The sequence below is a fragment of the Notothenia coriiceps genome, unplaced genomic scaffold (assembly GCF_000735185.1).
Source record: "Notothenia coriiceps isolate Sejong01 unplaced genomic scaffold, NC01 NC01_scaffold00035354, whole genome shotgun sequence".
Classification (NCBI taxonomy): Eukaryota; Metazoa; Chordata; class Actinopteri; order Perciformes; family Nototheniidae; genus Notothenia; species Notothenia coriiceps.
The window spans coordinates 1-21,315 of record NW_011368055.1 but is presented as its reverse complement, the minus strand read 5'-3'; the positions used below and the strand labels follow the sequence as shown (position 1 = coordinate 21,315).

General features: G+C 38.3%; 3 protein-coding genes and 1 long non-coding RNA gene across 4 annotated transcripts in view; 2 read left to right on the top strand and 2 right to left on the bottom strand.

The window, feature by feature from the left end:
- The window catches only part of LOC104962755 (zinc finger protein 706), a 5,804-nt gene extending 3,687 nt beyond the window's left edge, over positions 1–2,117 (bottom strand). Inside the window, exons 1-2 of the mRNA XM_010791249.1 lie at positions 2,018–2,117; positions 761–906 (exon numbers count right to left, since the gene is read on the bottom strand). Of these exons, the coding sequence (XP_010789551.1) occupies positions 761–895 (135 nt within the window). The 5' untranslated portion in view covers positions 896–906; positions 2,018–2,117. The remainder of the gene's footprint in view (positions 1–760; positions 907–2,017) is intronic.
- Positions 2,118–3,391: 1,274 nt separating this feature from the next.
- Positions 3,392–10,150, top strand: LOC104962754 (glycogen synthase kinase-3 beta-like). The gene is made up of 4 exons (XM_010791248.1): positions 3,392–3,489; positions 4,075–4,261; positions 4,664–4,741; positions 5,668–10,150. The coding sequence occupies exons 1-4, from the start codon at positions 3,430–3,432 to the stop codon at positions 5,727–5,729; spliced, it is 387 nt and encodes a 128-aa protein (XP_010789550.1). The 5' UTR covers positions 3,392–3,429; the 3' UTR covers positions 5,730–10,150.
- Positions 10,151–10,475: 325 nt separating this feature from the next.
- On the top strand, positions 10,476–13,650 carry LOC104962753 (uncharacterized). The gene is made up of 3 exons (XR_800240.1): positions 10,476–11,379; positions 11,558–11,603; positions 11,882–13,650. It is a non-coding gene; the product is annotated as an uncharacterized lncRNA (long non-coding RNA).
- A 161-nt stretch (positions 13,651–13,811) lies between these two features.
- On the bottom strand, positions 13,812–19,371 carry LOC104962761 (glycogen synthase kinase-3 beta-like; the record flags this gene model as incomplete). The annotated part of the gene is made up of 7 exons (XM_010791266.1): positions 13,812–13,829; positions 14,429–14,633; positions 15,587–15,717; positions 15,926–16,036; positions 16,895–16,978; positions 17,486–17,587; positions 19,282–19,371. Coding segments are annotated over 7 exons (741 nt in total), but the record flags the coding sequence as incomplete, so codon positions are not given.
- Positions 19,372–21,315: the final 1,944 nt, after the last annotated feature.

Here is a 21,315-nt window from a genome sequence, read left to right as displayed (position 1 = left end):
GTATGTGTGTGTGTGTGTGGGTGTGTGTGTGTGTGTGTGTGTGTGTGTGTGTGTGTGTGTGTGTGTGTGTGTACACGTGTGTACGTGTTTGTGTATTTTTGCGTTTTTTGTGTATTTTTGCGTTTGTGTCGCGGGGAAAACATTCAGGAGAAACACCGGCTGTTGCTATGCCTGCTGTGACGTAAAGTTACTCCGTTCTCCGATTGTAATTATGCCGTTAAAAGCTTCAAAGTTGTATTTATCATCTGAATTTGCCAAAACAAGTTTAATAATCTGAAAGCCAAGACTTTGTTTATTTGAAATCAGATGATAACAAACTGTAACGGACCCTGGCGTGTTATCTATGATTACTATAAGCCTTACATTCATAATTTCAGCCGGAGGGAGGGGAAGTGACGCTGCGGAACAGCAGAGTGGTGAGGGAGAGCTGTCATCTTCCATTTACACGCTTCAAAAATGTATTTATCGTGTGATTTTGGAAATAAAAGTTTCATATTCTGAAAGCCAAGATTGTGTTTATATAAAATCAAACCAAACACCTGAACTTTTTTCTACACAAATCCACGTTCATTTTGAAGTGAGCCGTTTCGACTTCCGACTGATTTCGATAGAGCGGGTCACATATGAGATTCATGACAAACTGCCATATTCCGGCCGTCAGTGTTCAATTAATGAGTGCATCTTTAACACAGACACAACTGATGAAGTTAAAAAAAACAGCCTCAGCAAGATCCGATCTGAGTCATCGGCTGGCACTCACCCGGCAGACGGGGCAGGTATGGACCAGGGCGGCCATTGCTGCGGTCTTCTGGTCAGCTGCCTGGCCTTTCTTCTTGTCTGCTGCCTTCTTGAGGTTCTTCTGCTGAGACTGTAGCTTTTGCTGGCCGCGAGCCATGGCGTTCAACTCTGACATGCGGAAATAAGAGACCAATGATTATTTTAAGGACCCAGATTGTGAGAACAGCTTTTGTTTGCTAACAAAATGACAATAGTGTAGCCTATTTAAATGCAGGATGAAATATATATTTGGGGTGACAAATCTTATTTTACACACATTTTAAAAACAACAAAATATCCAAGCTGAATTTTTGTTGGGGTCCAGTAGAAACTATTCAAAAGCATCTTAAAATAGTTCAGCAGATTAAATGGTTTCATCAACATTAATAGATGAATGTTACATTAACACAACCAAAAAACAGAATCACACTTCTTCTTTAGAGGCAAGTCTTTGTGTACTCTCTTAAACTGCAGATGCATGGCTAAGAAAGAAAAAAAAAACACAGAAATTCAAGCTTATAGACTTCAAGTAGCAGCTTATAATCTATTTTGAAACCATTATTTATTTACTATCTGTAATGGGTTTTCTTTGATCTGAACCTTCAGTATGTGAGGAAGTTTGCTTTGATGGTTGCAGGCATGTTGTATTAAACTGAACTACAAGGCCAAGTTAATCGAATAAACTGTCAACTCAAGAGGAACTCTTTTTACCATATGGTGGGATATTCCATCATTTTAAACAGTGGTAAATTGGTTGTCTGCATATTTAACAGTATTTTTAAGTGTACACTGTAGCTGAGATACTTCCTCTTAAAAAGTATAAACAACATTACAAGTTTTAATATTACTAAAAGTTGGGTTTTGGCGTATGGCCATTTTGTTCGCCAAATGCCAAGTTGACAATGCTACATTTAAAATGTCGCTTAAGTTATCAAACTGCTAAAGAAATAACATGTTTGTATGTTAACTTCGTTGTTTTAACAAGTAATTAGCACGCTGTTAAAAACAAGCGGTTTAGCTTGTTAGCTTAGCATCGTCCAAACAGGCCTTTCCACCGGCACCGCCTTGCTAACACTGTTAGCTAAACTGCCAACGTTAGCCTCTGAGCAACAGAGCAATACCATGTGGAAGGCTAATACAAATAAACAGTTTCGAATACAACTCGCTGTTAGGTATCGCCAACATAACGTGTGGCTGTTAAATAAATGAATACGTATTGTTTTTTTTTAGGCGGATTTACCTTCGAAATTTGACTCTCTCTTCGCTCTTTTGTCGGTCTTTTTTTATGAATGCCAGAGGAAACTTCAAAGAAGGGTTTTAAGGGCCACATTGAGTGAAAACCTGACTGCGACACGGCAGCGCCTTCAGCAGGCCGGGGGAGGAACCGAAACAAATACAGTGGTTTTCATACTCAATATATTTAAATTTCACTATCGTAGGCAGGCGACAACAAATACAAATGAATCCGCCAACATTATATTGAATGCATGTTACACTTTAAAGTTTGGATAATTACATATATGTTCTGGTAAACTCTTAAAATTTCCCTTTGTGTATGCAGATACAGCTATATCTGATACCAACTATTGTCAAGTTTAAGGATGTAAAGTAATAAGTAAAATAAAAGAGTGATAGTATTTGACTTAAAAAAAAGTCACATAAGTTTAAGAGTCTTTCTAGATATTATAAGATAGGTCTTGAATCAAACCACACTTTTGCATTCCAGACAAATGGAGTTGATATGAAGTAACTAATTATCACTATTATCTATTAATAATTATTATCAGAGACATCCACATAAAGTTGTGTTTTTATAAATAGTTTCAGCGGATATAAATATGTGATATAATAGTGCAAAGTGAAATATCAAAAAAATCTGTAATGAAAAATCTGTAATCAGAAATAAAGTGTATATATATTCTGAAATCTTAGCATATTTCATCCGTCTCATCAAGTAGGTTTCACTGTGAGGCTTCAAACATTATACATTTCCATCTTTCGCCCAAACCAATAAAGATTAACTATATATTTCATAATAAAAAAGACAATCAAATAACTTAACTGTATTTTTTATTTATTTACTTATTGTTCACAGCTTTTCACAATAAATGTTGCCTTCTGTTAGATAGTTGATGGGTTNAATTCCATTTCACTTTAAATTCCCCGCGAGTAAGTCACACGTTGTCTCCCGCTTGTCGCTATATTATTAATTTGGCTGCTACGCTGCTGCACGTGCACGCGGAGTGTCCTGACCTGGCTGTGTGTCAGCCCCGCCCCTCACAGCGCGCCTGGCAGCCACAGCGCTCCAGGCTAAAATGCTGGTCACATCTTTATGTAAACGGCAATTTATCGAGCTCAGAAAAGTTATCGAGTCCATTTTTATTTATCGTACGATAAGTCAATTTATCGATTATCGCGACAGGCCTAGGTAGTGCCACTTGTAATTCCTGCTTGCAGTGAGTGTCACGGAACGATTTTACTCCAGATTGTTATAGCTTATTATTTTTTGTTTTGAAGAATTGATATCATGAAAGACTGCTAGAATAATCACAGTGAATCACATCTATATGTGTCTATAGAAACTCTGCTGATACTCGTCTATTCATCTATTCTCAGGTGCTAGGAACCCCAACTAGGGAACAAATCCGAGAGATGAATCCAAACTACACAGAGTTCAAGTTTCCTCAGATCAAAGCTCATCCATGGACCAAGGTAAGAACAACAGCTGAGGACAAACCAGCAGGTTGTCTCTCAGTATTCACCGGGCCTCTTATGTCTGACATGTAGAATGAATCATGCATGGAAGTATGGACATTGAGAAAGAAAGTCGTTAAACAGAACAATGTTTTGGCACATTCTGTGCGGTTATAGGTAGAGGAATTCTTCTCTTCTGTACACATACAAAGGTCTTTATTCCAAAAGTGTGTCAGAACAAATGTTGAGAGTTCCTGTGGCTGTGTTGTTGCCCACTCAGTCTATTTAAATCTGCGAGTTGAAGGTCTTTAGTGCCCTCCTTCTGAAAGTCGATTAACCCTTTGAAACCTCAAGAGTACAGCAGCAACGTAAAACCAAGAGAAGTGGCCCTTAAACATTTACTACAGAGCAGATAGCTTTCTACTTTAATACCTGCTTATTCTTTTTGTATATTCAGAACTCTTCTGTAAGGGCTTTTTAGTTTTTTCTTTCTGAGGTTCTACAATTTGCTCAATTTAAACTGAAAAATAATACTTGTTTATTTAATTTGAGGCTTGATGTTGTCTCTTGTGGAAATTATTTTGAACTCTTGTTGTCGTTCAGGTGTTTAAACCCCGCACCCCCCCCGAGGCCATCGCTCTGTGCTCCCGGCTGCTGGAGTACACGCCGGCCTCTCGGTTCTCCCCTCTAGAGGCCTGCTCTCACGCCTTCTTCGATGAGCTGCGCCAGCCCAACACACGACTGCCCAGCGGGCGAGACCTGCCCATGCTGTTCAACTTCAGCACCACAGGTACATTGTTACCCCTTTCCACTGAGATTAGTTCCGTTCTCTCTCTGTGCTGGGGCTAGTTTGGTTCGCAGCTGGTTCCACTTGCAAAACACTTCTGCTTTTCAAACAACCAAAGCCTTCAACGTTTTACGGCCCTGTATCCGCCTCTGTGATTGAATAGTAACACATTGAAATACACAGAAGAGGTCTTCGTTTTAATCATGTCACAATGGCGGTCTGTGTTGACTGTCAAAATCCTCACCATCTGTTCAGAGAAATACAATCAGGTGGTGCCTGCTGCTTTGCTTTGGGCAACGCTGAACCTCAGTGGAGGTGAAATAAATACACTACCCTATTGTTGTGTGAAGCTCTCAGCCTGATATGACTCATCATTAAATATCAAACTCCCTTTATTCCCTGCAGAGCTGTCCATCCAGCCCCAGCTGAACTCAACCCTCATTCCTCCTCACGCTCGCTCCCATTCAGCTGCCTCCGCCCACGGTGAGAAACTATTCTGTTAATGATTTTATAATTGAACTAAAATATCATTGTAGCGGATGATGAACAAAAAGTGTTAAGATTTGGTGGCAATTTAAAACTATTGCAAAAATCAAGACGAGTGAGAATTCAATTGATTTAACGCATTTATTGATATCGCCACAGTTTAATTTCCTCCTGCATGCGCTTTAACCTCACATTGTTTAAACGGAGCTCCTGTGAAAAGCTCCACCCTATGTACAACAAATGAGAGAGAAAAGGAGAGAAACTAGCCCAACTCTAAATGGCCGCAATCATATTGGAGACTATAACACTGTGCTGAAATTAAACTGTGCATAATTAGGTAAATAAACAATTTAGTTTTGTTCTTTGACTGGGTCTGGGGGCTTGGGCCGCCCCAGATGTAACCACTGTAGTCAGCGGCTCTGTAACTATATATGTCTTGATGTAACCAGATTGATGTGGTTTGTTTGCATGTTTAACACAAGATGGCAGTATTCCATATGAAATCAACAACACATGTCATGAACTGAATAGACATGAAATACTGGTCGCTTATTCAGAAATAAGAGATTTCTGAATGCACACATTGTAGGTTAAATACCTTATTGGTTTTAAAATAAGGAGACACTGATTTATAATCGACCACTCTCTTCAACCAATGTGAACAAATACTTTTTCAAGATTCCAAATACCTTTACAGTCCTTTATTCCAACCATCAAATGTTTGTCCTATTTAAAGCCTTTCCTCTCACAAAAATGATATTAAAAAGTAACTTAAATAACACATTTATGTATCTTTTCAAACTATGTTTTTAGTTACATCTGTCTTAAATTAGGCTTAGAGATACAAAACAAAGTTGCTGTCGGGTCCTTTGTCAACTGAACTGTGAATGTTCCACTGACTGTCTTTGTTTCCTCTTCTTCAGATGGTACTGGTTCAGATTCATCTCAACACAGCTCAGTACCAGGATCTCTGAACAGCATCTGAAGCAGCCTCCCACCTGCCTGCCAGCCTCACCCTTATCTCAGACGCTCTCACACACACACACACACACACACACACACACACACACACACACACACACACACACACACACACACACACTTGCTTTCCTCCATGCTGCTTGCTCTCCTCTTAGACGATCTGTTTTTGTACAGTAAATGCATTGAACAAACAAACATTAGTTATTTAGCTGCCAGGGTCCAAACCACGGCAGGTGTTTGTTAAACAAACACACACGCACACACACACAAACAGTCATCTCGCTGCTGCTCGGGTGGTCTGTGAAGGTTCAATAGTGGGGGCTGGTCCTCTGTAATATAAACGTTTTTTTAAATTCACATTTTAATTTTTTTTTCTTAATATTTGTGTTTTTATTTATTTGGCAAATTGAAAGCATCATGTGGTCAGACAACAGTTGGGCTATATAAGGTTTTATTTTTTGTTTTATTATTCAGATTATTTTTGTATACGCTTCAGTTTCTCTCCATCTGAACTGTACACCGCCTGACCAAGATCAGAACTGGCCCCCACAGGTCATCAGGGTAAAGGATGTTTTATTCAACTCAGGGCAGGAGAGTGGATGCAGGGAATAATAAATCCCTTAATCCTCCAGCCACATTATTTTTACCAGCCCAGCCTGATGTTAGGTCTGAAGTCTTCTTGAATGAAGTGGCAGGTAGGGTAGGAGACCTCATCAGTAGCAGGTCGCAGTGTTTGGTTGGAGGTGAATGTGTTCAGTGGCTGCATTACTCTAAACAGACTGGACTGGTGTCACCATGTTTCACATTGTTTGGTTAAAAATGGTCTAATACCACTTCCTAATGTCTAAGTTTGTCCCTCTCTTAAACATGTAGTATGTTAATAATAAGTTTGTATGGATTCACTTTGCTTAACCTGGCATTTAAAAAAAAAAAACGTCACGCTCTAAGTGGGAGAAGCATATTCTCCTTCCCTAAAAAATACGATTAGCCCAAAATCTGACTCAGATTTTTTCACACAGAACTTTTGGCAGCGCTTTTGATTGGTGGGTGCCATTAAAAAGATTCCAGTGTAAAATACTAAATAAAACAACATGTAGCCAGTACCTAATTAACAGTTAACGGGTCGTTTTGGCAAATGTTATCGGATTTTATTTTTCTCCCAGATTTCCAATCTACCGATATTCTCCAAAGATTTAGTTCCCCTTCATATTCACAGTTGTCTTTTTAAAAGATCAATCGTACTTCCATTAGGGCAGATGTGTTATTATATTATTTTGGGATATAATTATATAAAACATCCAGATAAATATTCCTTAACCTGCCTCTGTTCATCAGCAATACATTAGTTTAGACCTGTTGTGAAGAAAGCGTGGATGTGCAGATTTAGAAAAGAAGCCTTTGGGATTGAGCCAACAACATAAAAAGGTCATAATGTGAGTAGTGGGACATTACTGGACGCTGTTTGGTGCGCTGCTTGTTCTGTCTTGCCAAGTATTGGTTTTCAATTGAGGATTAGATGCAAACTGTCCTAAATAATTCAAATCAAAAAACATAAATTGATATTGAAGCTTGTCTATTTAAGTAGATTCTGTATCGCAACATCAATGCTTCTTATAGAAATTGCTCCAGAATTTATTTGCTAAAGACAATAACCAAATGTACTGCTCTTCCAACCGCCAAGAAAACCAAGTCCACCACTGGGTTCAGAAAGGTGTGTTCCACTCAAATCTGCTTTAATGTAATCATGTGAATGAAACTAAATTAGGAAAAAAAAACATTTCTACAAAACAAAGAAATGTAACTTTCATATGGTCAAAATGTTTTTAATAAGTCAAACATTTTGAAATATGGCAACTGCTTTTAAAAAGTCTGATTTGTTTTACATTTAAACATTTTAAAGCTTTCGAAAATGATTAAATGTGGTAAATATAGTTACTTGTTGGCTCCCTGTTGACATGTATTTATACATTAAAAAAAATAGGCTTGTTCTTAAATGTGTTTTAATTTCACAATATAATACTTGACACTGTATAAAGGTGTACTAAGCCTACTAAAGATCCCTTAAACTGTATCGTCAGATTTAAGAAAAATGCTCTCTAATCAAAAGGTCAATTTGAGGAAATTCCCATTTTAGCTCAAATAAAAAGACTTCTTGTCCTGATGTTAGTGTAGGAAACAAATGCATATGTAGTCCAGGAGCTGGGTGAATGTTGATTTACTGCAGCAGAGAAACTGAATAATACTGGGATGGAGGATTCAATGTTTTATTAAAACTCGACAGGGTGGGGTACTTCATGTAAACTCATCGATTTGCTTTTGTGATGGAGTCAGTTCATTTCAGCAGAGGAGGGCATTATAATGTCGCAGCTACTTTTCTCCCATCACTGGAAATATGTGAACAATTTCAAAACAAAAACACAGGAGAGTGGAAGGCTTAATGTGAATATAGTTAAGCAGGGGGCTTCCTGTTTGGTGACTGTTTGTGTGCTCCTTGTACTTTTATCTTTGTGAGGACCAATTAGGAGTGAGAAAAAGCAGCATATACAGGTTAAGGAAGATGTATTATCAGTCTCTCAAATATTGAAGTCCAGATGTGTGTGACCATTCTCCAACGTGCAGTCTGAAGTTCAGCCAGTGTTGTAGGGTTTAGAGCCGTCAACAGTACAGATCTTTAGTAAGCAGTGCAGACCACTTGTAGTATAGTATCCCTCCATGCCTCCACCTTCAAAACTGCAGCAATGTTTAGTTTTTTTAATGCTTTTTTTGGATTCCACCACACTCACTGTATGAGGAGAGTGGAGAGCATACATCATTCTCTTCCCCTTCCTCCCGTTTCCTTTGCTGTAAAGAGCAGGGGCATCGTGTTTATCTCTGCGGGCGCGACACACTCAGAGCTGTCTGCGGCCATGACAAAGTGTAACCCCCCCCTGCAGAGGAATCAAACATGTCTGCTTCGTCTCTTCCTCCGATCTCAGAAGCCATTCCCCCCCCTCCCTCACTCTCCTTCTCTTATCGCACGTGTAAATATCACTGATTTTTATTTTCCTCTTTTTACTTTTTATTACAGAGTTGTTTATATCTTCTCCCCGCCCCCCTCATCCTGTCGATGAAGCAGTCTTAGTTTGTGCATTTTTGTAAATAATTTGTTTTTCTTTCACAATTGAAAATGTAAATACAGCAAAGAAGAAAAACTCAGCCTACTCCTCACGTTTGTTGATGCTCTTTCTCTCTCTTTCTTAGTAGAATTCCAGTGGAAATTGTAACGTAGCTGCTAATGCGGTGACTCAGCTGTCCTCTGTGGGAGCACCTCGATGTGGGATGAACATTTGAAGGGGTTTCTGTTCCAAAATGCTCTCTTTGTGTTCACTTTGGGGGGGAACATATATTCACCTTACCATCAGTTTGACCTCTTAAAAAAAGTACTGAGGCGTGACATGTTAGCAGCATCTCTCTCCAAAACTATACTTCTACTGTTGATCCATACAGTGTAATACATGCAAAAGGTATACAATGATGATGTTCGTATTACTCTCATATTGTTGTAAATATATACCTGAAAAAGAAATAACATTTGACAGGCTGCTGATGGAGGGAGCTGTTCTATCATTGCTAGACGAATGCTAGTTCTAATTAAACAAATTCAAGATTTCCCACTTTGTTTTATTATTTTCATTTGGCCTTGGTCACCTTCTCCCCTTTTTTTGTAAAAAAAAAACCTCCTTTTGTCTCTCCACAGTAAATAGACCACACGCAGTCACTGTAACCGTCACTCGTGAAAATGTGTTCAAGCTGACAAAAATCTTACATTTTGCTGATTTAAATGATACTCTTAAGCTCTAAAACGTCTTAAAACAGCAGCTATAGAAATGAAAAAGCCTCATTTTGGAACAGAACTACGTTTGTTGTGACAGATTGCAATATATAATTACTGTGCAGTATTGAGAAAAAAAGCTAACGGGATATAGATTAAGCTTACAGGTCACTGGCATTTTCAGAAAAAGTGCTTCGTCATGCCTGACCTGATCGTTAAAGTGTTAGTTGGGCTAGAAATGTACAGTTTGATGTCCAGCTTGTACTCAACTCGGGCGTTTTGTATTACGTGCCATATGGCATTCAGAACTTGATGAGCTACAGAGACATGTGTGGACCTATCAGTTGTCAATGGGCAGAAATGTTGACTGAATCTCAGACATTTTACTTTTTGTTTGTTTTCAGATTCTCCGTTGTGTGTAAATGTCACATTCAGTTCATGGTTTTTACTCCAATGCTGTTCACGTTGGTGTCTTTCTGCCCTGGTGGTCTGATGTGTTGCAGGGATGTAGGGAGGGATGGAGAAAGAGAGAGAAAGAAACACAAACCTGTCCGTCTCTGTTCTGTGTATGTATGATATGGACTCATTTACTGTAATAAAGTGATGAAACTGTGTTTGGATTGTGTGCACTGTTTCTCTTTCAAAGTCAATTCCAGTTATATAACCTATATAGGTTAGGAGTTGCATTTAAAAAAAGATTATGCTCATTTTCAGGTTCATATTTGTATTTTGTGCCTCTACTATGCTTTCAATTTCCCCCAGCAAGTGAAAGGTAGGGTAGGTAATTCACTTCAGAAACACTTTTTGTTATATTCCATAGAATGCATCCAAATGCTTTGACAATAAATATATACAAATATTTCATCTCTGGAAGCCGTGGCGCTGTAAAAAGCACGACCAATCATCTTCCTCGGCCCGGCTAAAGTAACTGGATGGCCTACCTGTCAGTCAGCCTTCCTTCTGTGCACAAACTTATCTCATGCCCTCATTGGTCATGAGGGCATGACCAGTGCGCGTTAGTGTATGTTGGAGGAGGGGCTCTGTAAGGAAGTCTGAAGGAAGGGGCAGATTTCTTTCGGCTGTTTACTTTCAAATGATAGCGCACTCGAGCTGGTTTCTCCATTCTTACCCTACCAGTACCTTTTTAAGTTTGTTAGTTCTAAAGGAAAATACTGTTTTGAGCTCTGGGAATCTGCCTATACCTAGAGAGAGCTGCCCTTGAGCAAGGCACCAGAACCCCACACTGCTGTGTATATGATAGCTGCCTACTGCTCCTAATACTAGGTTGGGTTAAATGCAGAGTCTATATTTCACTGTCTGTGGTGCTGTGTACAGGTGTGACGGTTAGAAGTTGATTTGATTCGGATCATCCACTTTCCATGCCACCACAGAGAAACAAATGTGTATACAAAAAATACGAAGGGTTTATAAAAGAAAAATCAATTGAGTTTTGATTAATTGGGAAAAAACGTCTACAGATGAATCCAGAAAGATACAAATATTTGGTTCTTAGTTTAAAATTAGTTCAACCACTACTCCCATAGTAAAAAGAGTAATGATAATGATACAATAAATAATAGTACAGGAGACGTTCTTCAGCTTCGAGTACTTTTCATACTTTAAATACATTTCCATGACTATACTTTTACTACACTAACATTTTCAATGAAGGACCTTTAACAATTGTTTTCAGTGAACTATAAGTACTTTTACTTTAGGTAAAGGATCTGAATATACCTTCTATCTCTGCTGTTGGTTAGTAACAGGTTGCCTTCTTTGTCTTTGCTGTGTTTGTGAAACTGGTGTGTGAGAGACAGCAGGGTGTGTCACCAAACGCTCCTAGGTGAGTAATTCTGGGTAAGAGTCACAATGTTCCACTGATACATTGGTTCTGTAACAGATATTGATTCATCTTACAAGAGTAAATCAACTACCTAAAACATTTCTGAATTGACCGGTTATTATAAATTCAAAAAGTATTTCCCTGTTGCTTTTTGTATAAAGGTGTCTTTATTTTGCAGTTTTCCAGAAGTGGAAGATACTTGGCTGAGAAACTTACTGGAGCTGGTGAGATTTTCCGATTGTATGCATCTCAACCTTGAAGATTTATATTACAATTTATAAATGTGTTCATATCTAAGATAAGATGGTACTTTATTGATCCCAATTTGGGAAATTGTTTTTGTTGCGGCAGCACAAAAGACAAGGCATTTTACAATCAAACAAAACTAGAAATAAACAAGAATAGAAATAAAATAAAATAGAAAAGGTACATGTAGATATTATATATACAAATACTCTAATCTCCTGTTTTAACCTGAATGTTGTTTTTGTTTGATTTTCAGATTTTTACATTCACTCCATTTCAGTATAACATTTCCATTTCTCAATATAAACAATGAGGTTCTTTCTTCTTCTCTCTGCCACCTTTAGTTTGAGCGTAGCAGCAGGTAAGACTTGTCCAGAGAAAAACATTTAAAATGGAAATGTTATACATTCTTAAACAAAATCTTTATTGATTTGACATATTTTACACATATAATAGATACTGATAATGATTAAATGAGACCCTAACCCTCAAATGAGTAAGTGATTAATGTGTAAAATCTACAATGTCATCACTTTACACACTTGACCTGGAAATGAATGATGTTTTCAAATTCATGTTTTCATTAAGAAATATTGTAGCGTAAAGCTTAAGTAGGCATAACCACATGATAAAAAAGGTAAAAAACCACGGCTGAAGGTAACAGAAAAAATCTGACACAACAAACAAACAAAGCAAATCAAGATGTTTGTCGGGAATCTGCCCCGGAAACATCTTACTACATTTAATGAAGCTGAAGTGGAAACCTTAACTGTATAAATCTTGTCCAAAATCCACAGACGTTGAAGACACAACATTTAAACTTTGATTCTAATCCAGTCAATCAGGAAATGATTTGCCAAAATACCATTATGTGAAGTGATTTAAGGCGAGAGAAGGACTCAGATCCCTAACTTAAGGACAAGTAGATAATATGGACTTAAAATATTCCATTACAAATAAAGAACCTGAATTCAAAATGTTGCTTAAGTAGAAGTAAAGACGTGTACTTAAAGTATGCAGATTGGCTCTTTTTGCAGTGCTTTATTATTATAGAATATTATATTATCCTGTTTTTGTCACAAAAAAATACATACAAGAGGTTTTTATGGTTGTAGTTTGTCAATGTGGAGGACAATAAAGAGACTTTGTAAAAATACTGGGTTTATTTGTAGTATATGCTGTATTCAAATATAAGCATATCATCTTTTTTATATGTTAAATGTAAACAGTGGTAATTAAATTAGTAAAAAGTATGATTTTTGCCCTTGAAATGTTGTGGCGTAAAAGTAGCATAAAACAGAAATATACAAAAGTAAAATACTTTTCACGTCAAAAAGTGACTTTATAATGGTACTTAGTTACATTTCACCACTAGTAATGTTTTTTTTGTCTCCTCCTGATAGCAGAAGAGAGGGCTGCGTGGCAGTATGAAGGAAGCGGCCTGACTCTTTTGGAGATTGAGATGTTTGACAGGTCGCCCAATTGGGTCGGACACCAGAAACGATACTTTGCTTTGATACTTCGTCAACACGCCGATGAGCTGGATGGATGCTGAGGCAGCCTGACGTTACACTGTTAAGGCGTTGGTGTAACACGAGACTGGATTCCAAATCTATTTCCAAAGATGCTTTAAACCCCTTCTTTACGTCTCACTTTGCTTTCCTGGTTATTAAAGATATTGAAAATATTTGCATTATTCTCAGATTTGAAAAATAAAAATGTCTACCTTCTATGTAAAAGCTACAGCCCTGATATCTTCATCTCTTTCTTTAAAATGCTTTCCTTTTTATTTATTGACTTAGTCTTTCCATACATGCACTTTGCTCAAGTTACAACATATATTGTTAACAGGCAATTTCTCTGATCTGTGGGGATGTGAACATTGAGCTGAAGTGTCCCTTCCTCTCGGGCACTGGACCAGTTCAGATGGTAAGAGTTTTGGAAAAAGATCTCTAATGATTTGCTTTATTTTTGATGGAGGGTGCAGTATCTCCTCACACAGTAACATTTTTTAAATAACCCATCAACTATCTAACAGAAGGCAACATTTATTGTGAAAAGCTGTGAACAATAAGTAAATAAATAAAAAATACAGTTAAGTTATTTGATTGTCTTTTTTATTATGAAATATATAGTTAATCTTTATTGGTTTGGGGGAAAGATGGAAATGTATAGTGTTTGAAGCCTCACTGTGAAACCTCATACTTGATGAGACGGATGAAATATGCTAAGATTTCAGAATACAGGACTGTCTCAGAAAATTAGAATATTGTGATAAAGTTCTTTATTTTCTGTAATGCAATTAAAAAAACAAAAATGTCATACATTCTGGATTCATTACAAATCAACTGAAATATTGCAAGCCTTTTATTATTTTAATATTGCTGATTATGGCATACAGCTTAAGAAAACTCAAATATCCTATCTCTAAATATTAGAATATCATGAAAAAGTATACTAGTAGGGTGTTCAACGAATCACTTGAATCNGTTAGTAGTTTTATTATTAGATATCTCTGTGCTGAATTGATGCCACTTGTTAACAATCTGGAGTAAAATCGTTCCATGACACTCACTGCAAGCAGGAATTACAAGTGGCATCAATTCAGCACAGAGATATCTAATAATAAAACTACTAACACACTACTGTATATATTGAAATATACAAGTTATATATTATTAAAATAACATTATTTGATCTCTTTTGGATATCCTTAATGTCACTTTATATGTTTATGTAAATATTCATATTCTATTTTATATCCCACATTACTTCAACTTCTTATTTTTTTAAACACACTCACCTTGATAATCTCTACGAGCTGGTCCACCCCGCTGTCCCCGGGGAATATGGGCTGTCCGAGCAGCAGCTCAGCCAGCACGCAGCCTGCTGACCAGATGTCGATGTTTGCAGTGTAGTCCGTGGCACCAAAGATGAGCTCAGGTGCACGATAATACCGCGAGCAGATATACGAGACGTTGGGTTCACCGCGGATCAGCTGCTTGGCGCTAAGGAAACACAAGAAATCAAGGTGTTGAAAATGTGATCTATTGTGGAGGGAATCAAGACTTGTGAAGTTTTTCTTATTTTAACTTAACAATTTGATATGGTCAAACTTGTTCAAGTCAAAGAAGATAGAGAAATAAATATTGCTGTGAGATACAAAGAAGGCAACAAGCAGACCCTGTGATCTGTATCAGACAATAATGCTTACAGTGATCAGCCCTTTGAATCCTTATCGGAGCACCCTTTTTAAGAAGTAGGTTCGAGTCTTTTTATACAATCCCATCAGGTTGTTTGAAGTCCTAGGCGTGAATTAACCTATTCATACGTTATCTGCAATGTCACATAGGCTGAAATCCCCATTAGGCAATAGATACAGATAGATCGATCGGCCGATACATCGATCGGCCGATACTCACTCTCTACCGATCGGCCGATACTCACTCTCTACCGATCGATCGGTGCTCTCTAAACATGCCGATATTGAGACGTAAAATACATGACTTTTCTCTGTGCGCGGCAAAACAAGCTCGCCAAAATGGCTTCACAGGTCTGGCATTATTTTAGGGTGTCCGAAAAAGACAGTAAAATAGCGGAATGCAACGTGTGTGAAGCAGAAATCCTGCAACTCCACCCGCCGGACCGGTGAGCGGAGCGAAACACACTAAGAGTTAGACCTAACACGCTTAGCTACTTTATCTACCTCTGGAACAAGCTAAACTAGTTATACATATATTTATTCTTCACTGTCGGGTCTGTGGAAGCTCCAGTGAATGAGCCCCATTAAATGGAAGATTTAAAGTGATGTTTAAATCTTCCATTTAGGCCCCGCCCACTGATTCCGGCGATCGGCCCCAAAATTGGCGATCGGAGCATCCCTAGTTTTTTCTACAAACAGAAACATCTTTATTTTTGCTGCTGTTAAAAATATTTTACATCTGGTAATGCATCATCTCACCTGCCGAAGTCACACAGCTTGAGGATGGCAGTTTCTGGGTCTACAAGCAAATTTTGGGGCTTGATGTCTCTGTGACACACGCCTTGGGAATGGATGTAAGCAAGACTGCGGAACAACTGGTACATGTACACCTGCGGAGGTCACAACATAAGGACAAAAACAGTTATAATAATAAAAAATACATGGGGATCAAAAAATAACAATTTGTTGCCGATTTTACATAAAAGAGTTTAAAAATAGTATATCAAAGTTGCACACTAACAACAAATTCCTAGACTTACACAAACATTTCACATTACGTAAACCCAGAGTGTCTTTGTAGTAAAAGCAGATAATTACCTTCACATATATGATAGGAATGATGCTCTTGGCCTTGTTAAAATGCCTGGCAACCCTGTAGACCGTCTCAGGTACAAAGTCCAGCACCAGGTTGAGATACACTTCATCTTTCTGTACAGCACAGGGCAGAGAGAGGTCATTTTGGATTTAAGAAGCCCTGCTCATAGTTTTAAGTTGACAGTGATTTTATAGTGCAAAGCATTGGGTGCTTCATATGGAACTATCCAATAAACACAAACATTCATTTTAGGGTTGCTGTTATTTATTTTATTTCCCATCGAGTTATCTTATAGGAAATGCGCATATATCATTACATCTGTTTTATTCTCGTGAAACTATGGCACTGTGAGACAGGAGTGAGTGAATATGTTCATGTTTGTCTGGGGATGATCTTGCCTTGAAAAATATTAATATAATATTTATTTGGAGCCTCAAAATTCATTCAAACCAAGATAACTATAAAAAAAAACAATGTGGGCATCCACACCGATACAATAACTGAAAACAGACGCTGGGCGTCAAATAATCGAATATTATTCCCCAGGGCTGTCCGATATTTTCGATTTTGACCATGGTCAGTTTCTGGCATCCCTAGTAGAGAGCTGCTGTTTATTTCTATAAGTACACTTTATTGCAGATAGAAAATATGCTCAAAAATCCACCCTCTTGTGTGAAACAAATGCACCTTCATATTTGTATGTATTTTTGTTGGCTGTTAAGTTTGCCAGTGTCCGTGTTGATATGGTCATGATTTGGACTGTCATCGACTAGAATAGCAACGATATTTAAAACGATATATTTATAGTTGTTTTTGACAGGCCTCAACTGTGCAGGCCGCATTTATGCTGTCTAGTTAAGTGTGTTTGTAATGCACTTGAGTATGTTTGCCTGCATGTGCGCCCACTTGGTCCCTGAATATGACCATGCTATTTGATTTTCTTGCACAAAACAAAAAAACATGAGCTGTACCTTCTCTCCACTGGAGTAGAAGAAGAAACGTAGTCTGACAATGTTGCAGTGGTCCAGCTTCCTCATGATCTGAAGTTCCCGATTCTACAAAGACAAGAAAACACATGAGTGGGGGTGGGAAATCCAGAGAACAGACCGAGCATGGGAGACATTTTAGATACATAGAACAAACTGCCAACACATTTTAAATCAGCTTTAATAATTAATATAACATATTTGTGTTTTATCATTATTGTACATTTTACTTTAATTGCAGTCTTCCTTCTTATGTTTCAAAAAATATTTTTACATTATTTTAATTTTAGTTCATTCTAAAATGGAGCAACTCTCACAAAAAATGTCCCCAGGAAAATACAAGTGTTCTGTTTGTGAATCAGCTTTAATAGTTGATTATAAATCTTAAAAATAAATCTTTATTGGTCGTTTTTACGTAACCTTTTTTTGGTTTACATTTTTTCTTCTTCTATTTTAGCAATCTTTAAACTAATAAAACTAAAACACATGGGAGACACCTGTCCAAAAAACAGATGAAAGGAAGGTGCTTTAAACAAGCTTAGGTCCTGAACAAGAGAACATGTGGATGAATATTACCTTGAACCTCTTATCCTGCAGGACTTTCTTAATGGCCACCATCTCTTGGCTGTCGATGAGGCGAGCTTGGTACACCACACCAAACGACCCATTGCCAATCACCTGCAATGTTTTCACAAAAGAGGGAACAGTCATATGCTGGACTGAAGGAATCAATGAACGCTCATCAGGTGATGTGATTTATAAGGCTATTGTTATTAACTTCTATATATCAGTGATGCAAACACACGTATGGTGAAAAAAGAGAGAACTATTCGAAGCAGAAAAAAACAGCATAATATACCATCTGACAAAGGCCTGTGCTATAATGCTTCAATTAACTGGCTATTCTTTATAATATACTCAGATCAATAGGAGACAGAGTAAGTTATAAATCAAGGGTTTTTATTATTATTTACAGCAGGGGTGGGGAACCTTTTTCCTTTCAATTTTTACAACATCCTCCGAGGGCCGTACAAATGATTGAACTCAACCTCTGCTTAAAAAAACTAAAATCACAGCCCATTCATTTGGCCTTTCTTTCATGCTGTGCAAAGAAAAAGCGACCTCTTAATCCAGATATCTCACCATGACTCACGCATGCATGCATGTGCACGGTGTGGCAGAAATATATGGACACAAGATGTGTGCAAATGTATTTAGTATCCTATCCATGTGAACATGACGTGGGGGGAGGGACCTAACCTCCTCTAGGGGGGTCCGGGCATGATCCCTCGGGAAGATTTTTTTTTTTAATATTGAAGTTAAAAGCATCAATATGGTGCACTTTAAGAGCAAAATGAAGGGATCTATCGATACATCTTTCAACACCCATATGAAACAGAACTGTAAGCAGATTTTTCTTTTTGGATATTTTACAAATCACTCCCCTTTTAAACTCTATTCTTGTTATTTTTAACAACTTTTTTGTTACTGTCATATAGTATTTTATACCTGTTTTTTATTTAGTCTCTAATGTCTCATTAATAACTATAATGATCATATCAAGGTGTGCCTTAACCTCACTGAGCTGAGGTTATTTGAGCCTCTCAGGAGAGGGCTCTCTTCCACCTGGTTGTAGAAAAGCTCTTTAAATTCGTTAGCATACAGATGGAGCACTGAATTTCAGACTCCAGCTTACAGCTTCCTGCTTACCACCTGCCAAAGACCAGTATAGAGGAACACCGCGGCATATGTGTACGGCTCCTTATGGGTGTACGCAATATTTGAAGAGCTGGAGCGGCGTTCCGGTGCTCTCCGTCAGCACTCTAGTCTACACTCCTTTCAGACGAGACATAACCACGTGAAAACACGTTATGCTGGCGTTGTGTTCAAGGAACCTGTCCTTGGCCAGGAAAAACAGGCACTCGCTTGTTTAATTATTTTGCGGTCTAGATTTCTTAGCCACTACTTTGCATCACTGATAGAATCACTGAACAGAATTAAAAAGTTAATTTAGTTTTTGTTAGTTGTCAATGTCTAAAGTGATGCAACCAGTTTAAAGTAGGACACCAGCAAATTGTGATATTGGCTTAAGAAGAGCGCGTTCCTAAGAGCCATGTTTACCATGTCACATTTTCAGGTCAGACGCAAGATAACATCAGCAGTGAAAGCCATAAATGTCAGCACGTGGTGAAGTGATTATGGAGCCACTGGTATTGATCAACAAGCTTATCGTCTTCAGCCAGATCTATTGCAGTCACGTTGTGTAATGAGGTCATAAAGGTCTTCGATACAGCAGCAGATTATGTTATAACATTGTACTTAGTCATAAAAACATTCTTCTTCTTCTTCTGATGACACTGGTCCTTGCTAACCTTGATGTCAGTGTAAGAGACTTCCTGTGGGCGGTCCGGTCCCTGACCTGGTGTGGCCACGACTGTCGTCACCTTCCCACTGTCTCCTGGAAAACAAACAGGAAAAAGTCGTTAATATGAGGCCATGGGATATATAGTGGTGCAGTGATAACATATATTAGTAGGCCGACACGGAATTTAGCTTCACATAGGCTCCCCTGAACAAAAGCACTGGGATTTCGTCATTGGATTTTGGAATATTGCAGTAAATAAGATCTCTGGCAAACACACATTTATGGTTGGAACATACATTTCAGTGTTTCCCACAGAATTTGATTCTATTTGCGGGGGCACCGCAACCCCCCCCCTGGCAAGAAAAGCCAAAGGCCCCTTAACCTATTCGGGTGGCCCACGCATCCACCCCCCCTTCAAATAACAAATTACATGCGAGTTCATGGCTACTGTAGCAGACAGACTCCCTGGAGTAACTGAGGGCTAAGTGCCTTACTCAAGGGCACACTAGTGGTGGTGTTCCAGGCGGGATTTGAACTCGCAACCTGGAGATCATCAGCCCTCATCAGCCCACCTCACTATCCATTAGACCAGTGATTCTCAAATGGGGGTACGCGGGTACGTTGGGGTACTGCAGGGGGTACGTACCTAGAACCACTAAGAGGGTCCTCATATAAACATGTTACATTTGTGTATTGTATTTATAGTTTTTAATAATATATCATTTTGTTCATTGGTTTGTTAAACATACAGTGGGGCAAAAAAGTATTTAGTCAGCCACCAATTGTGCAAGTTCTCCCACTTAAAAAGAGGAGAGGCCTGCCATCTTCATCCCAGGTATACCTCAACTATGAGACAAAATGAGAGGAAAAAAAATCCAGAAAATCACATTTTCCTTTGAACCTTTGTAGCATTTTTCATTATTTACCTTTAAAAAAGGAAGATATATGCCATGAAAGCTTTTACAATTAAAAAAAATACTGCCTCAGGATTTTTAAAAAGACATCAGGGTTCGTATTAGGGATGGGAATTTGAAAGCAAATGTATATTCGAATATTCGACCCCCCAAAAAACGGTTAACCAGTTAACCGAAATGTACATATCCTATAAAAATAAAATTGGGTAAAAAAAAAAAACTTTTGGAAATAAATAAATACATGTTCAAATAAGTATAGAAACCAAGTTGAATTTGTATGAACTGGTGATCACAGTTTGACAGCTATAGGCCTACATCTTTCATGTGCGGAGGCGATTCACAATCAGGCCAGCTGTAGAGAAGACCCTCTCAGCTGGAACGGAGGTTGCGGGTATAGCAAGGTATAGCATGTACAGTGGGGCAAAAAAGTATTTAGTCAGCCACCAATTTTGCAAGTTCTCCAACTTAAAAAGATGAGAGGCCTGTCATTTTCATCCTAGGTATACCTAAACTATGAGAGACAGAATTTGAAAAAAAAAAAAATCCAGAAAATCACATTGTCTGATTTTTAAAGAATTTATTTGCAAATTATGGTGGAAAGTAAGTATTTGGTCAATAACAAAAGTTAATCTCAATACTTTGTTATATACCCTTTGTTGGCAATGACAGAGGTCAAACGTTTTCTGTAAGTCTTCACAAGGTTTTCACACACTGTTGCTGGTATTTTGGCCCATTCCTTCATGCAGATCTCCTCTAGAGCAGCGATGTTTTGGGGCTGTCGCTGGGCAACACGGACTTTCAACTCCCTCCAAAGATTTTCTATGGGGTTGAGATCTGGAGACTGGCTAGGCCACTCCAGGACCTTGAAATGCCTCTTACGAAGCCACTCCTTCTTTGCCCGGGCGGTGTGCTTGGTATCATTGTCATGCTGAAAGACCCAGCCATGTTTCATCTTCAATGCCCTTGCTGATGGAGGTTGTCACTCAAAATCTCATGATTCATGGCCCCATTCATTCTTTCCTTTACACGGATCAGTCGTCCTTGTCCCTTTGCAGAAAAACAGCCCCACAGCAAGATGTTTCCACCCCCATGTTTCACAGTAGGTATGGTGTTCTTTGGATGCAACT

Excerpts from the sequence above, each read along its gene's own strand:
- LOC104962754 (XM_010791248.1), top strand. The coding sequence starts at position 3,430 with ATGAATCCAAACTACACAGAGTTCAAGTTTCCTCAGATCAAAGCTCAT. Across the intron at positions 4,262-4,663 it reads GTTCAACTTCAGCACCACAG|AGCTGTCCATCCAGCCCCAG; the intron begins GTACATTGTTAC and ends TATTCCCTGCAG. Across the intron at positions 4,742-5,667 it reads TTCAGCTGCCTCCGCCCACG|ATGGTACTGGTTCAGATTCA; the intron begins GTGAGAAACTAT and ends CCTCTTCTTCAG.